This window comes from Colossoma macropomum, unplaced genomic scaffold (genome assembly GCF_904425465.1).
Source record: "Colossoma macropomum unplaced genomic scaffold, Colossoma_macropomum, whole genome shotgun sequence".
Classification (NCBI taxonomy): Eukaryota; Metazoa; Chordata; class Actinopteri; order Characiformes; family Serrasalmidae; genus Colossoma; species Colossoma macropomum.
The window spans coordinates 2,319,511-2,335,041 of NW_023494792.1; the positions used below are offsets into that span (position 1 = coordinate 2,319,511).

General features: G+C 38.3%; 1 long non-coding RNA gene and 1 gene segment (V, D, J or C); both read left to right on the top strand.

The window, feature by feature from the left end:
- Nucleotides 1-5,835: 5,835 nt before the first annotated feature.
- Nucleotides 5,836-9,346, top strand: LOC118811264. The gene is made up of 5 exons (XR_005007466.1): nt 5,836-5,927; nt 6,405-6,600; nt 7,780-7,953; nt 8,486-8,659; nt 8,934-9,346. It is a non-coding gene; the product is annotated as an uncharacterized LOC118811264 (long non-coding RNA).
- A 4,153-nt stretch (nt 9,347-13,499) lies between these two features.
- LOC118812699 lies at nt 13,500-14,513 on the top strand. The segment is given in 2 exon segments: nt 13,500-13,554; nt 14,194-14,513. Coding segments are annotated over 2 exon segments (375 nt in total).
- Nucleotides 14,514-15,531: the final 1,018 nt, after the last annotated feature.

A 15,531-nucleotide genomic window follows, 5' to 3' on the forward strand; every position in this document is an offset into this window, starting at 1 on the left:
TGTAAATGGTCATGCAGGTAGTTACACTAGTTCTAAGAAATTTGAGTTGGTGTTTTGTACTGTGAATATTCCATGCTATAAAATATTTGGCTTTAGAAGGCCAGAGGGCTGCATAAACACGTTAATTTAATCACAGTATCACTCCTGAGAACCAAAGTGAGAAGTACATGGGGTCCTGGACCTAATTCCCCTCCCCTAACTTACCACTTGGACTCTCTAAATGTCTCAAAATCAAAGTTCTGGGGGGGAATGCTGAAAGTAAACATATGAAGATATGCTGTCTGTTCGGGTAAAAAACATGCTCAAATAAAAATTCAGTGAAAGGTCACTTCTTAGTCTGCTTAACCCAGAATTGGTGAGCTTCTGCTTTTGGTATTTTGGTGATTTATTATTAGAGATGCAGCACTAATCTACCTCAAGGTGGTGCTTGGTTCACCCAGTTGGTCCTTCATAGTCCTTCAACAGGGGCTGTTACATATTTGTAAACCTGAAAAGAGTCTGGTGGAAAGAATTAATTGTTGCTCATTTTCTAAACCAAAGACATGTAAGATCTTAATTAATGTGTCAAAGACCACAAAATAGAAAAGAGAATTTCACAAAGAAGAATGCTTAAACCAAACGTTTTGTTGCCATTAAAGCTAGTATCAGCATGGCTGAGGTGAGTGAGTCAGCAGCCTGTCAACGCTGGAGTAGCCAGCCAATATGGGACACCCCTCAAATACCAAGGGATTTTGCACACTGCTGGGAACTCAATACAATAACCCTTGGACTAACCTGAACAATATTGTTCAAACATTTTTGGTGCCTGTGAATGAAACTTTCCTAACTCCTAAGTATCATTTTAATCTTTGATTGCATCTAATGTCAATTTCATGACTTTGATATAATTACACTCATTGCTAGTAATCATTAGCCAACTTTAGCTTAACTTTAGAATTCTAAGTACTTGGTCCCTTCAGAAAACTGACAAAACTTGTTATATGGAACAGTCTAGCTCTCTAGGAGTTATACTAAATTTAATGAGCATAACTTTAGGTGTCTTTATAAATGTTTTACGATTTAACTAGAACATAGACAGTCCAACTTTTTTTGTTTTATTATGTCTATCTATTTCTAAGTATTGTATCTCATAAACTTCTTATAAACGTCCCGCCCTTTTAGTGTATTTACTGTTCTAGTGTATTTACTGTCTTTTGTTCCCTTGTTCTAGCTTTGCTGTCCTTGCTTTTGGCAATTGAACTATTTTCTCCCGTCCTGTAGTCGGTCCATCATTTAGATCTTCTGCCCCTTGCCTTTGTTCTTTAGGTTGTGTCATCTGCTGTTTTTGTTCCTGAGAATCTGAGATCATGTCAGTGTCACTGCTGGCAGGTCGCTGTTCAGTTTGGTGTTGTGAATCAAGTTGTTTGCGGATATTTGTGGGAACTGCACAGTGCTGTAGGACTTCTCTAGCATTGGATCCATGCTGGTATTACCTCACTGTCATAAGGCTTGAGGTGATCATGGTATATAATCTTCCTGTGTCAGATCCCTTGAACTTCATAAAGTACAGGGCCATGACATGCAGAGATTACACATGGTCCTTTCCAAGATGCCTGTAGTTTTGGTTTAACCATTCAGCTGTACACAGGGTGATAGGGTGTTGTCTTCATTTTGGAAGCATGCAGGAGCCTACACACACTCCCAAAACGGGAGCTTTCAAAATTGCACCCTTAATCAAATTGAATGAGTTCCAATGGGGCACAGAAATGAGCTGTGAACTCACATAGCAGTTTCTTGGCAGTTGTTTCAGATCCTTGGTTCAGAACTGCAAAGGCCTCAACCCCCTTTGAACTTGAGGTGTTCCTGCTTGGTAATTTTGAAGTTTGGTACATTTAGCAGGGCCTGCAGCTTTGCAATCATTACAGTGCTGGCATTTCTGTATGGAATAGTGGACATCTTCTCCCATACCATATGAGTGGAAACTGGGACAAAATTTATTTCTGCAGTGAGGCAGGAACCAGCAGAAGGAGGGAGGAATTTAGTTCCCCACGTCTTTCCCAAAGATAGCACGGCACTCATTTCTATAGTTCTACTTGGTGCCAACACAACTAGCTTTTCCATAGAGCTAGGCTTTCTAGTGCTATTTGCTCCTTTGTAGAAGGGAGACCAAGTTCTTTCTATTGGTACAAAATGGAGAGGACAAGGTCTGCTACCAGTTTGAGAATGGAGTTTCATGTGGAGAGTGTTTCTCACTCTCTCCTGTTTGAACCATACAAGTCATCTTGTCTGCATCTTCTTCTCCAAGTTTAATGTTCCTTAATGCCAAAGGAACAACACTGTTGACATCAACTACAAAACTCTCAAACAGTTTGTCTAGTCTTTGGCAGTGCTTGCTGCCTTTACAAGGTAAATCGGTCATCTCATCTCAATGTTAAAATTGTACTGACTTAGTTCTTCCAGCAAGTTGTCCCAAACAACTAGGTGAGGCTGTTGCAGTTAGTGCCGAGCACAAACCTTTGACAAAGAAGGTAATGGCAGAACCACTGAGTGTGGGAGACAATGGCCTATAATTCCCATCTAGTCACACAATACCTTTTCTGTACTGGTGTGAGCTAGGCACAAATTTGTGAAAATAAGTGCACAGTCCAAGGAGTTAAGCCCAGGTGAAGTTCTTGGACAGTTCGTGCACAAGGCCGGTCTTGCACATCCTTACAAAGGCTTGAGTTAGGTCTGATATCTTCACCACTGACTATGTGTCCAAGAAAGAGTACCTGTTCCTTGAGAAGATGGTATTTTGATTGCTTTAATTTTAACAAAGCACTTTGACACTGGAAGACAATTACAAGGTGACCAAGGCTTTCATCAACTCCTCTCCTAAGAATTGTGATGTCATCCAGATATATCAGTAGTGTTTCCCTTTGAAGTCCATTTGCTTGGCATTTGCTCCATGGCCCATCCAAATGTGTGTGGAATGTTCCACAATACGAATTACATGCGAGTGTACTCATAGAAGCCACACTCCTTAATGAATGCCATCTTCTCACTATGACATTGATCATTGACAGCGATCTCTGAATACCCAGATTGCTCTTTCAAGGAGATCAATATACTCTTGTATCTTGGGAAGAGGGTATGCATCCTTTGTTTTGATGCTGATAAGTCCATAGTCAACCAATCAGGCAATAGTCAACACATCAGCAGACACAACCATCCGTCTTATGAACTAGGACTACCGGTAATGCCCATTCTGAGGATGAGGGTACAATGCCTGCCCCCAGCATAGTCTGAAGATGCTTCCCTCTTCACCTTGGAACCCAAGAGTTGTTCTTCTCACAGGCTGATGAACCGGCCTAGCTGTGTCAGTGTTGATTTTATGGGTAGAAGTTAACAGGTACCCTAAATCACTGTCACTTATTGCAAAGAGGGTTTTATACTTCAGGAAGAGCGTAATGAGTTGCTGTTGCTGCATCTCACTGTTGTTTCACTGGAGGCAGCAAAAGTGCATGAATGTTTTCAGGCATGTCTGTTGTAAACTCTACTGTATTGTTGGAGGCCAGAAGACTGTTTTCCAGGCTCCTGGGTGCCTGTTCAGCCCCAACAAAAAGGTGACCTTCAGCCCCCACCCCCCATAGCGGTCATTTTCTTACCAGATTCAGCATTCCGGTGCAGTCTGCTCTTATCTGAAACGGCTGGTGCAGATTCTCTGAAATTGCTTTGTCACCCATATCAACCACAGTACTAGGGGCTATTAACAGACTAGATTGATGGGTTGATGGACCCAACTCTTTAACACCAAGGTCATGCTGAGATGTTGGGCTTGGAGATCTCTTGCACTCCAAATGAAAATCCCCTTCATCACTGCATTTGTAAAGCAAAGAAACTACATCACAATTAGGGCTTGGTGAATGGGTTCTGGGTTGATTTCCTTGTGGAGTTTTGCAGTTGCTGGTATGAAGGTGCTCTTGCTCAGGCACAGAACAGGAGTATAACCTTTTTCCCATGCAATGAGCAGTGAGCAACCTTGTAGAAATTTAAAAATATTACTCACTTACTACAGAGTAAAATGACTGGGTACAGAACTGGCTCAACTAATCATTATGCAAGTAAAATAAATATATTACCAATATGGGAGGGATAAAAGGACCAGCTTAACTCTTCTACACTATAATATTTATTGTATTCAAGGATATCGCTCTGTGATAACATAAAAGATTTAAACACTAAGGGCTCAAGAATGGATCCAATGGGACATCACTGGTCAGTGTCTCCCATTTAGATTCATGATTGTTGATGGAAATAAAGTTGATCCTATTTTGCAAATATGATTGGAACCTGCCAAGAACCGTTCTAGGAAGTCCTAGCCAGTTTTACAGTCTGTCTTGGAGAATGTTATGATTCATGATCAAATGGAGCTTTATGATCAAGAAGCGCTAGCACAGATAATTTGCCAACATCTTTGTTCATACAAATGTCATTCAAGACCTTTATGAGGGCAGTCTCTGTGATGTGATGTGAGTGGCAACCTCATTGGAAGTCATAAAAACAACGGTATTAATCTAAGAATGTGCTGAACTGAGTGAAGAGAACTTTCTCAATGATTTTACCTAAGAATTTGGATATATTACATATCTTGCTACTTTGAGGCAGTACATGCTGACTAGCATTTATAGTAGGTGTAGTAGTGATAGCTTCTCTGACCTTTAGGATTTTACTTTAAGTTGCAAATTCATTACTCCACAGAAAGGTGTTCTGGGTTTACCTGTGCCGGTGGGTGTGTTAGCCTGTCACTGATTGTAAATTAGAGGCAGGCATTATTCATTTTCTTATTAATAATGTCAGAGAAGTAAGACTGCCTGCCTTTACGTACTTCTAAGTTGTAGTTATACTGTCTCTCTTTAGAAATGTTGTAGTTTTGAGCCAAAATCTCATCACAAAACTCAGAAAACAATTTCACAGATACCAGGTGGCGTATTGTAACTATATTATGTAATAGCTTTCTGTAAGGTAACTTTTAGGTGCATTAAATTCTTCAGACATCTGGTTCCTATCCCTACCACTATGAACATTTCTGACAAGATAAGTTTCTCTTGAATGGAGCATTTTACACCAAACCACTCTGACTGGATTTGATTACATCTTAACCATTTAATTATGCACAAATTTGGGAAAATCAATGGAATTACCCTTTAAAAAGTCAGTTTCAGATATGATATTTCTATATGTTGATAAAATGTATTTTGTACAAATTTAAAAAGCAAGGGAGACTGCATAGCAATACACATGAAATTGTTATCTATTTTGAAGCAATTAGAGTTTTTTACTACTAATTGAACTGATTCAACTAATAATTATGAATTTATATATATATATATATATAGATATATATAGATAGATATGTACATACATATATAATTAAAGCGACACACAACAACAACCAACATTATTAACTGCTATCAGAGATTTCAACTTAATGTTTGGGAACATGTAAGGATGATTCCAAATCCCTTTACTCTATTGTTCAGATGAAAATGGCTGAAATGGAAAAGGTTAAAAACGGCATCAAATATTGTTACAAATGGGAAATTTCAGTATCATCACAACACTAGTATAAACCTGCAAGTTCTGTTGTGTGTGTGGATAAAAGAAACAATGTTGAGATATAAAGGTTGTTGTGTTTTGTGTTTTCTTGTGTTACTTGTGTATTTCTCATGTCTTCTGAATGAATTTGAGTTTGAGGTTTCAGTGTTTCTGATCGATCAGCATTTCTCTCCCAGGCTGTGTGACCGTAATCTCACAGAGAAAGTCTTTGCAGCTGTGTCTTCAGCTCTCATCTCACACTCCTCTGGCCTAAGAGAACTGGACCTGAGTTACAATAATCTGCTGGATTCAGGAGTGAAGCTGCTCTCTGCTGGACTGGAGAATCTACACTGTAAACTGGAGATACTGAAGTAAGATATTCACTTTGTCACTGAGGATCACACACACACACACACACACACAAACAAAAAATATACACTACCACATGTACACAAACACAACAGATACACACAAAGACTCACACACATACATGCACACACACACACACACACAAGCACTCACATCCACACATACATAAAAACATTTGGCTTGTTATTGTGTTTATTGTCTCTACAAGCATGTATTTTTTTAAAAGTTTGAGTTTTACAAACACTTTTTCAATTTCTCACTTTTTCAAGTTCTTGCCTTTGTATTTCTCATACACAGGAACACAGACATACACACATTATCTCATTGCATTTTGTATGCTAGAAATAAAAGAAATAAAGGTAAAGGTTGTAAAGGTTTTTGCATTTTGTAGTTTGTGTAACTTGGGTATTGTCATGTCTTCTGAATGAATGTGTGTTTCAGATGAAAGTGTTTCTGATCTATCATAATTTCTCTCCCAGGCTGTGTGAGTGTAATCTCACAGAGAAAAGCTGTGCAGCTCTGTCCTCAGCTCTCAGTTCAAACTCTTCCAATCTGAAAGAACTGAACCTGAGCAAGAATGAACTGCAGGATTCAGGAGTGAAGCTGCTCTCTCCTGGACTGGAGAATCCACACTGTAAACTGGAGAAACTGGAGTAAGATCATCACTTTATCAATGTGGGTGTAGATCATACACACATACACAATCTCTCTTTGACACACACACACACACACACTATTTCTCTCTCACTCACACACACTTAGACATTCTTCACCCTGGATAGAGTGTATAAGCATTCTTGAGGGTTCAGAGTCAAATCATGGTTGTGCCTTACCTGCCTTTGTTAAATGGGGTAAAGATGACTTCCTTAACCTTAAATTATCATAACCTAAGGAATTATATATTGATTTTAAAGAAGAATAGTAACAAACCAAAAACTAGTGTTATACATGGTGAGGATGTTTAAACTGTTGACACATACAAGTATTTAGAAACAGTGTTTGACTCTGAAATCAAGTTTGATGCAAACAGTTTGTTGTCAAGAGGGAACAACAGAGAATTAATTTAATGTGGAAGTTTATTTTTCCTTTTGTTATACTACCTTATATAATTTTGTTTCAATCATTTATTGAAAGTTATTTAACTTTCTCAATCATTCACTGGTTTAATGGGTTGTCGTGAATGTCATAGATTAACCTTAATGGCATTGTGAAAGTTTGCTCTAAGATACCTGGAGTCCAGCAGAAAGATTTATGCTCTCTTTGGGATGAACAGGTGGCCCAGAAAGCAGAAGGAATTATCAGTCAATCTGACCATGTTCAGTCTAGTGAATTCACTGTAATGCCTTCAGGCTGGTGTTATATTGTGCCCCTTAGGAGATACTGCTACTCAAAGTCCTTTATTCATTCTGCTATTGGGCCACTAAATGCAGATCATAATCTTAATTTTAAATTATTGTTACGTAGCTCATTGTTTCCTTGTACTGACCTTGCATTGGCTTGGGTGTATGTTGATCTGTTGAAGTTTGTTTTTTTAAAAACACATTTTCAAATTCTTACTTTATTTTTGTCTGTGTATCTCTTACACACGTACACACACAAACACACACACACACACACACACACACACACACACACACACATATTCTCATTCCCACAAACACAGTTGTTCATTCACTAAAATTCTCTGTTGTTTGTGTGTGTGTGTGTGTGTGTGTGTGTGTGTGTCTAAAAGAAACAGTGGGTAAGGTTTATAGGGCTGTTGTGTTTTGTAGTTTGTGTAATGTATTATCATGCCTTCTGAATGAATGTGTTTGAGATGACAATGTTTCTGATCAATAATTATTTCTCTCCCAGGCTGTGTGAGTGTAATCTCACAGAGAAAAGCTGTGCAGCTCTGTCCTCAGCTCTCAGCTCAATCTCCTCTGGTCTAAGGGAACTGAACCTGAATTATAATGAACTGCAGGATGCAGGAGTGAAGCTGCTCTGTGCCTGACTGAAGAATCCACACTGTAAACTGGAGATACTGAAGTAAGATATTCACTTTATCACTGTGAATGTAGATCACACACACACACACACACAACAAACAACACTTTCACACACATATACTCACTCACTGACTTACTCACCCATTCACATTCATCAGGCTACAACTCTCCACAAGGGGGCACCATTAACAGTCAAATAGTTTTTGATGCTTCATAAGAGCAGTGCTTCACTTCAATTACACTATTTGTTCTTGTTTTTATAATAATGGAAAGAAATTCACAATAACACATTCACAATATCTTACTTAGATTTTTCTTTTGTGCACATGCATACAAACATATGCACACACACATTTATGTTCTCATTCTCACACGGACACTATCATTCATCCAAAATACATTTCTGATTGTTGAGTCTATTCTCTGTTGTGTGTGTACAACTACATGTGTGTTTGTGCATGAGTCTTTTGAACATTTAATAAAATAATAAAGATTATTCTGTAGTTTCTATAATACTGCTTACTTCATTCTGCACAATGAGTGTGTCTGTATGTGTGTACTTCTCTCTGCAGACTGTCCAACTGCAGTGTTACAGAGGAAGGCTGTGCTGCTCTGGTTTTAGCACTGAAATCAAATCCCTCACTCATTAAAAAGCTGAACCTGAACTGCAATAATCCAGGAGAGTCAGAATTGAAGCTGCTCTCTGATCTGCAGGTGGATCCACTCTGTAAACTGGAGAAACTACAGTGAGTTACAGAGTACTGTCTCTATACACATATTCACTCCAAAACTTCTCTGTTCTTAATTAGCATGTGATTTTTCTTAGTGTGTTTCAGACACACAGAGAGGTTCCTTTCTGTAAAGATTATTTATATTTTTTTTGTGCGTGTGCGACACATAGACTGTGTGTGTATGTGTGTGTGATGGTGTTTACCCTGATTTTGTGTGTTGAGTCTGAGTGCTGACTGTGGTAAGTGTGTGTTTATGTCTAATAATTCTTTCCCGATTTCTGTCTTACAGCATCTGAATACACACCTGACCTGCTATGAGTCTCTCACAAATGAGGGGTTTACAACAAGAGATGCTGTATGTGATTCTCCATGTATCAGTATGTGTGTGTGGGTTTTTACTGGTCAAACCTATGAACACAGCTGCAGCACAGAGCTGTGTGTTCTCCCTCTGACATCACATCCTGTTTACCAGTGACTGCTCCTCCAGTGTCCTGTCCTTCACACTCCTCCACCAGTGAGCCCTCACTGGTGATGAGAGCATGTACAGGAGGAGGAGAAGAGCCTGGTGTTCTAATAACAACATATGGACAGCACTCATGTAACTGGTGGACATTGATACAATAACTACTGATTGACAAAGAAACTGTGTGATGTTTTTGTCATGAGGTTTTTATTCTTATGAAATAAATAATATAGCCTTTTAGTTTTGGTTAACAAGCCCCTGCTTCTTCGCTCCTCACCTCCTCATATGAAACAATGTCAAAAGTGCAACAAACCTTATAGCAAAGATAATACAATGCATGATATTTATAATTCAAATACAACTGATTGATTATAATTATTTGGCTTTGTATACAGACATGATGGATACATACAATAGATGTCACTCCTCTGTGCTCCAATGTGTTAACATAACAGTAGTGCTTAAGAGAAACAATGTCTGCAAATGATTTGTATTGCCTAATGAATAACAGGATTTTACTGTTTTACCCACTGTCTTAAGTCTTTCAGTCTGAAACTGACACTGTGGTGTGTGGATGTCCCAAAACATGCACCATACTATAGAGGCCATAAACAAGTTTTTGCCATTTTTGGCTGTCACTGTGGTACCCTGCTCAAACGTCACCAGGCACAGGCCTAACTGATTATCTGATTAAGTGATTAGTCAGTGTACACATCAAAAATTTGTTTCTCATATTCATCATATTCTCAAGCTTTTCATTTGCATTTATACATACCAATTAGTGCACTGACTTTTCACTGAACGAAGTAGAGCATTAAAGTGCAGGTGAGGCAGGAGGCACCTTCATTGCTGCCACAAGCTCCTTCAGTGTTTTCACCACATCTGGTACAAGGAAACAGGGATACCATTTAAAAATTTGGGATTTTTTATAAATTCCTTTTGTAAGCAGACTGTCAGGAAAACCTATAATACACACACAATGGCATCTTACATACCTTTCAGTGCTGATACTATTTCATCACTGACCATAGCTTTCTTTTTGGGAGGATGCAAGAAGCTCTCTTCACCTTCAGCATGTTTTAGACCCTACAGCACAACAAATAAAATGAATTCTCAAGTAGTAATGAAGGAAGTGATGAAGAATTAAGATTTTGCACTGTAGTTTTTTCCTTTCTCATTGCCTTTGTAAGACTATGTGAAACCTCCCCACTCACCAAATTGTAATGGTGCACAGAAAAAGATGTTTACAGAGTATACAGGTTAAAACAAACCCTACATTACAAACACTCAGGCACACATTCACAGCTGCAAAAGAAAAAAAAAGACTAAAGTCTGTTCTGCTGCTAAAACTACTGTGTAAAGCAAGTGATCTGTTAAAAAAATTCAGTTCTGCAGTTCTGTCTATGAGCCCAATGCATTTTAATTAATAATTTTAAAGTAGTAGTTTTATTAGAGATCTGTTCGCTAACAGCAAGTTTCTATTTTCAATTCAACTAACCATTTTTGTAGTTAAGACTACTGAACTCACAGTTTCTGGAAATGATTTATGGGCGTTATAGGATGATAGGGAAAAAAGTTACTTCAAACATTTAATTCTGCCATTATTGATCATGACACACGATATAAAACACTGTGCAGCAACAAGGTGTTGCTTACACACTGAACAATGTGAAAAAGTATTGCTCAGTAGGGTAGTGGTGCACCGAAATGAAAGTTTTAGAAGAATTTTAGAAACACTTTGTCAAATGCTGTGAATCTGAAGTGCCAGCATTTTTACAGTATTTCCCAATGGTTTTGTATATCTTTTTAAAATTGAATTACCAAACTACAAAGTAATGGAAAAGAATCTCAAAGCAACAACCTCTTGTACAAAAAGTGAAATCTTTCATAGCATGAGACAAGCGTCAACACGTGTATTTTTTTCACAGATTATCACCTCACAACATTTTATAAACTCAATACTTAAAAATACCTTTTATTCTTCACCAAGCTGTTAATAAGATGAATTATATTTTTGAATGCATGCCTGCATGTGTTCATTTCACTCAGAAGCCCTTTAAATGTCTGAAGACCTTCGGTTATAGCTGAATGGGTTTTAATTTTTTCACATTTTTAAAAATCTGCAGATAATTTGTACAATCATTAATCTTTAATACCTTTCAGATTTCACAATATAGTACTGTACACAATACATAACAAAACATTCATAATGAACTGATTACTGAAAAACACTAAAACAGGAAACAGACAACTAAGAGTATGTACCAGTATTTTGTAACTGGCTTGTAGCCTTCATGAGTGACTCATATCATCAGACTTTCCTAACATTTAAAAAAACATCTTCCTATGCATTCTGCCCTGCTCAACAGTAGTTGCATTTATTAGTGGAAAAGGACCGCCATAGCACAATTGCTAAACAGATATTATTTGGGTGGTGGATAATTCTCAGCACAACAGTGACATTGATATGGTAGTGTGTGAAGCTAGTACGAGTGTATCAGCCACAGCAGTGTTGCCGCAGTTTTACACTCATCGATGTAACTGCTAGGTTGAGAAGTTTGAGAGAAATATCTAGTCAAGAGCAGCTTTGTGGTCAGAAATTCATGAAAGACTAAAGGATGGCTCACACAAACTGTGCATCAATAGATGGGCTACACCCTCTAGCTGTACACCAATGGTGGGGTGTTCCTGGGGCTGACACCATGACCATGTCAGTGTCACTGCTGTTTTGAATGGCCCACCACCCAAAAAATATCTAGCCAACACTGGTTTTGTGGTCAGAAACAGTCTATTGATGAGTCTGTAGAAAGTGGTCAACAACAGCCTACAGTGTGTAATTACACCTAGTGGACCTATACGGTAGGTTGACCTCAAGGTAGGCCTGGATAACACAGCGATGTAATCGGATATCGTTGATGACTGACAAATAACTTAATGATGGTGGTTAAAATATGATAAACACCTTTGTTGGGAAACTGACAGAAAACTAGAAAGGTCTAATTTTACATTAAACAGCTGTAAATATGTTAGGAAATTGGGATTCATGTTCCTTTAAAAAAGTACACTTGAAACCACTTGAAAAGACACTACATGAAAGGATCCACAGAGCAGACGTCCAAGGCGATTGTCTTGAGCCTTGATTCTTGCTATGAATTGGTTTACCCAAATTGTGCTAGTGAAAAAAATGAAGGAGCTTGTTTTCAGGAAGGCAAGACATTCAGTTAAACATTTCATTCATGTTTGTGCATGAAATTATGTAAAAAATGGAAATAAATAATAGGAATGGGAATTTTTGTCAACTCATCAGCTTTATATTGATTGCTTATTTATGTACTTTTAAGCACACATTATTAAATTAAAATTTATGACATTTCATGATGTTGAAAGAATGATAAAGTACAATTTAAACTACAATACATACATGCATAGAACTTAATTTCAAAAACAATCAGTAAGTATATGTTACATTTATTTTTATAAAATATACAGATAGTCTACAGATGATATACCAAGAAAGTACACTTTATTGCCTAAATATGGTATGAAATTAATTCATTTTAGGTTAATGTGACAGTACTTTTGTTGAAGTGTACTTAAGTATATGAAGATAAACATTCACTGAAGCGTTACTAAAGCATTTTAAGGGAAACATTTTAGGGAATTTCCTAATGTATATTTAAGTAGACGTGACAATTAGATATAATTTTCAGGTATGCCTTAGTATGTTTAGAAACACTCACTGAAGTGTACTTTAAAATTATACAAAAGCATACTTTAAAAATATACTAAAATATACTAAACTATACTTTTTATATATTATGCTTAAGTTGACATTAAAATATCATGAAATATACTTTTGTTAAAACATATTTTAGTATGTTAAAAGTGCACACACACATTTTCTAAGCCACTTATCCTTCTGGGGGAGCTGGAACCTATCCCTGCAATCATTGGGCAGAAGGCAGGATACACCATGGACTGGTCGCCAGTCTATCACAGGGATGTTAAAAGTACATTTATTATTTATTTATTCTCTAACAACACACTAAATTGTAATTTAAAATGTATTACTTAAAAATATACTTTATAGAAATATAAAAACAGTATAGGAAATTGTGTATCTTTATAAAGTACATGGAATAAAAAATACTAATACTTTTTGTATTCCTTACAAAATTCTAATAGATTTTTAGTGCACTTAAGTATACTTCCTTTTCACAAGGGAAAGGTAGCTTTTTGTACACCTCAGTAACACTGTGGGAACACCCAGCTACACTTATATTTATGGCATTTAGCAGACGCTCTTATCCAAAGCAACTTACAGTTTCATCATTTTACACATGTAGGCCAAGGTAGTGTTAGGAGTCTTGCCCAAAGACTACCACTGATAACATGTACACTCTGACAGTAATAATCTCCTGCATCTTCAGTCTGGACATTATTGATGGTCAGAGTGAAGTCAGATCCAGATCCAGATCCACTGTAAATGTTGTCCAGTCTGAGATATTTTACTATAATGAATGGTGATGGTCAGTGTGTTAGAGAGGGAGTTCAGCTGTAGATTCAGTGCAGTGCTGTGTGTTGATCTTGAGTGAGTTTGGCTGAATTAAGCTGAACATCTGGTGAAAGTGCTGCTCTATTCTGGGAGAAAGAGGACGACTCAGGCCTGTTCATGCAAATCTGAGTTTCACCCCACTGCTCTCTCTCTCTGTCTGACTGTTTACTGCTTAAAACTGCTTGTTTGTGTTCAGCTGGGTGGGCTGTGAGGGGCTGGTTTCACTTCTCACTTTAGTGCTGCTGCTAACTGTGGGTGTGTTGTGTGTCATAGTGTATCAAACCTCCTTCAACTCATCAGTGAATTATTAAGCTCTGCCTCAGTTGAGTCAGGTGTGTTAGAATAAGAATATAAAAATATGTAGAGTGTGCAGTCTTAAAGCCTGGAACTGAGCACCACTGTGGGTGAAACATGGTGTGGTGCTGTGTTTGTAAAGTCTATTGGAAAAAGCTCAATACAGATAAAACTGAATGAAATGGAGTTGAATGTGCAGAGTGTGTGTTTAATGCTGTGTGTGTGTTTCCTCTTCAGCTGGTCCCACAGTGAAGCCCTCCGTGTCTCTGCTCCCCCCCTCCTCTCTGCAGTTGTCTGAGGGATCCTTCTCACTGCTCTGCCTGCTGTCTGGCTACTCTCCACAGGGGGCGCAGGTGAGCTGGACAGTGGACAGCTTAGAGGTGAAAGAGGGGGTTCTGACCAGTGTAGAAGAAGAGAAGCGTGGCCGGTACAGCCGCAGCAGCACCCTGACACTCAGCAAAGCACTCTGGGAAAGGGGGGAGGAGTTTGTCTGTACGGTCTCCCATGACAACGTGGACCAGCGAGTCTCGATCCTAAAGAGCCACTGTGAAGGCTAGCAGCTCCAAGATAGAGCTGACCATAGAGCTGCTTTCACATGCAGCTCCAATAGAGTTTAAACTCTACACAGTGCTGATATTTCTGTCTGTACTCTGTTCAGTGTCCTGTTGCTGTAGCTGTGCTTTTGCTGAGCTGAAATAAAGCTTCATTCTGGACATTGTGAGTTCTTTACTGTAATGAATGGTGATGGTCAGTGTTGTTAGAGAGGGAGTTCAGCTGTAGATTCAGTGCAGTGCTGTGTGTTGATCTTGAGGGAGTTTGGCTGAATTAAGCTGAACATCTGGCGAAAGTGCTGCTCTATTCTGGGAGAAAGAGGACGACTCAGGCCTGTTCATGCAAATCTGAGTTTCACCCCACTGCTCTCTCTCTCTCTGTCTGACTGTTTACTGCTTAGAACTGCTTGATTGTGTTCAGCTGGGTGGGCTGTGGGGGGCTGGTTTCACTTCTTACTTTAGTGCTGCCAACTGTGGGTGTGTTGTGGTCATAGTATATCAAACCTCCTTCAACTCATCAGTGAATTATTAAGCTCTGCCTCAGTTGAGTCAGGTGTGTTAGAATAAGAGTATAAAAATATGTAGAGAGTGCAGTCTTAAAGCCTGGAACTGAGCACCATTGTGGGTGGAACTCTGAGTATAAACCATAGAAACAACAAACTAAGAAGACCTCAAGTCAAGATCTGTTAAAAACAAGTTTACCAAAGCTGGAGCTAAATTTGGTAAGACTTTATAAAATGAATATAGAAAATAATAGTAGTCCACATTTTGGGTTATGTTTGGTTGTGCTGCAAATTAAGCTGAAGCATTCTTAGAGCTATGAAGGTGGTTAATACCTTAATTCTGTGTAATTCTTACCTTTTGACACAAATGGAAAAAGGCTCCATCTATCATCCTAAACAAAGATCTGGTTTAACAGGGCTTGGCCTTACGCTTCAATCAGACCCTCAAGGCCATCGTCATAGTTAATCTCAAAGACTTGATACAGTAACTACCGAACATGTGGTTCATCTACAAAGAGTTA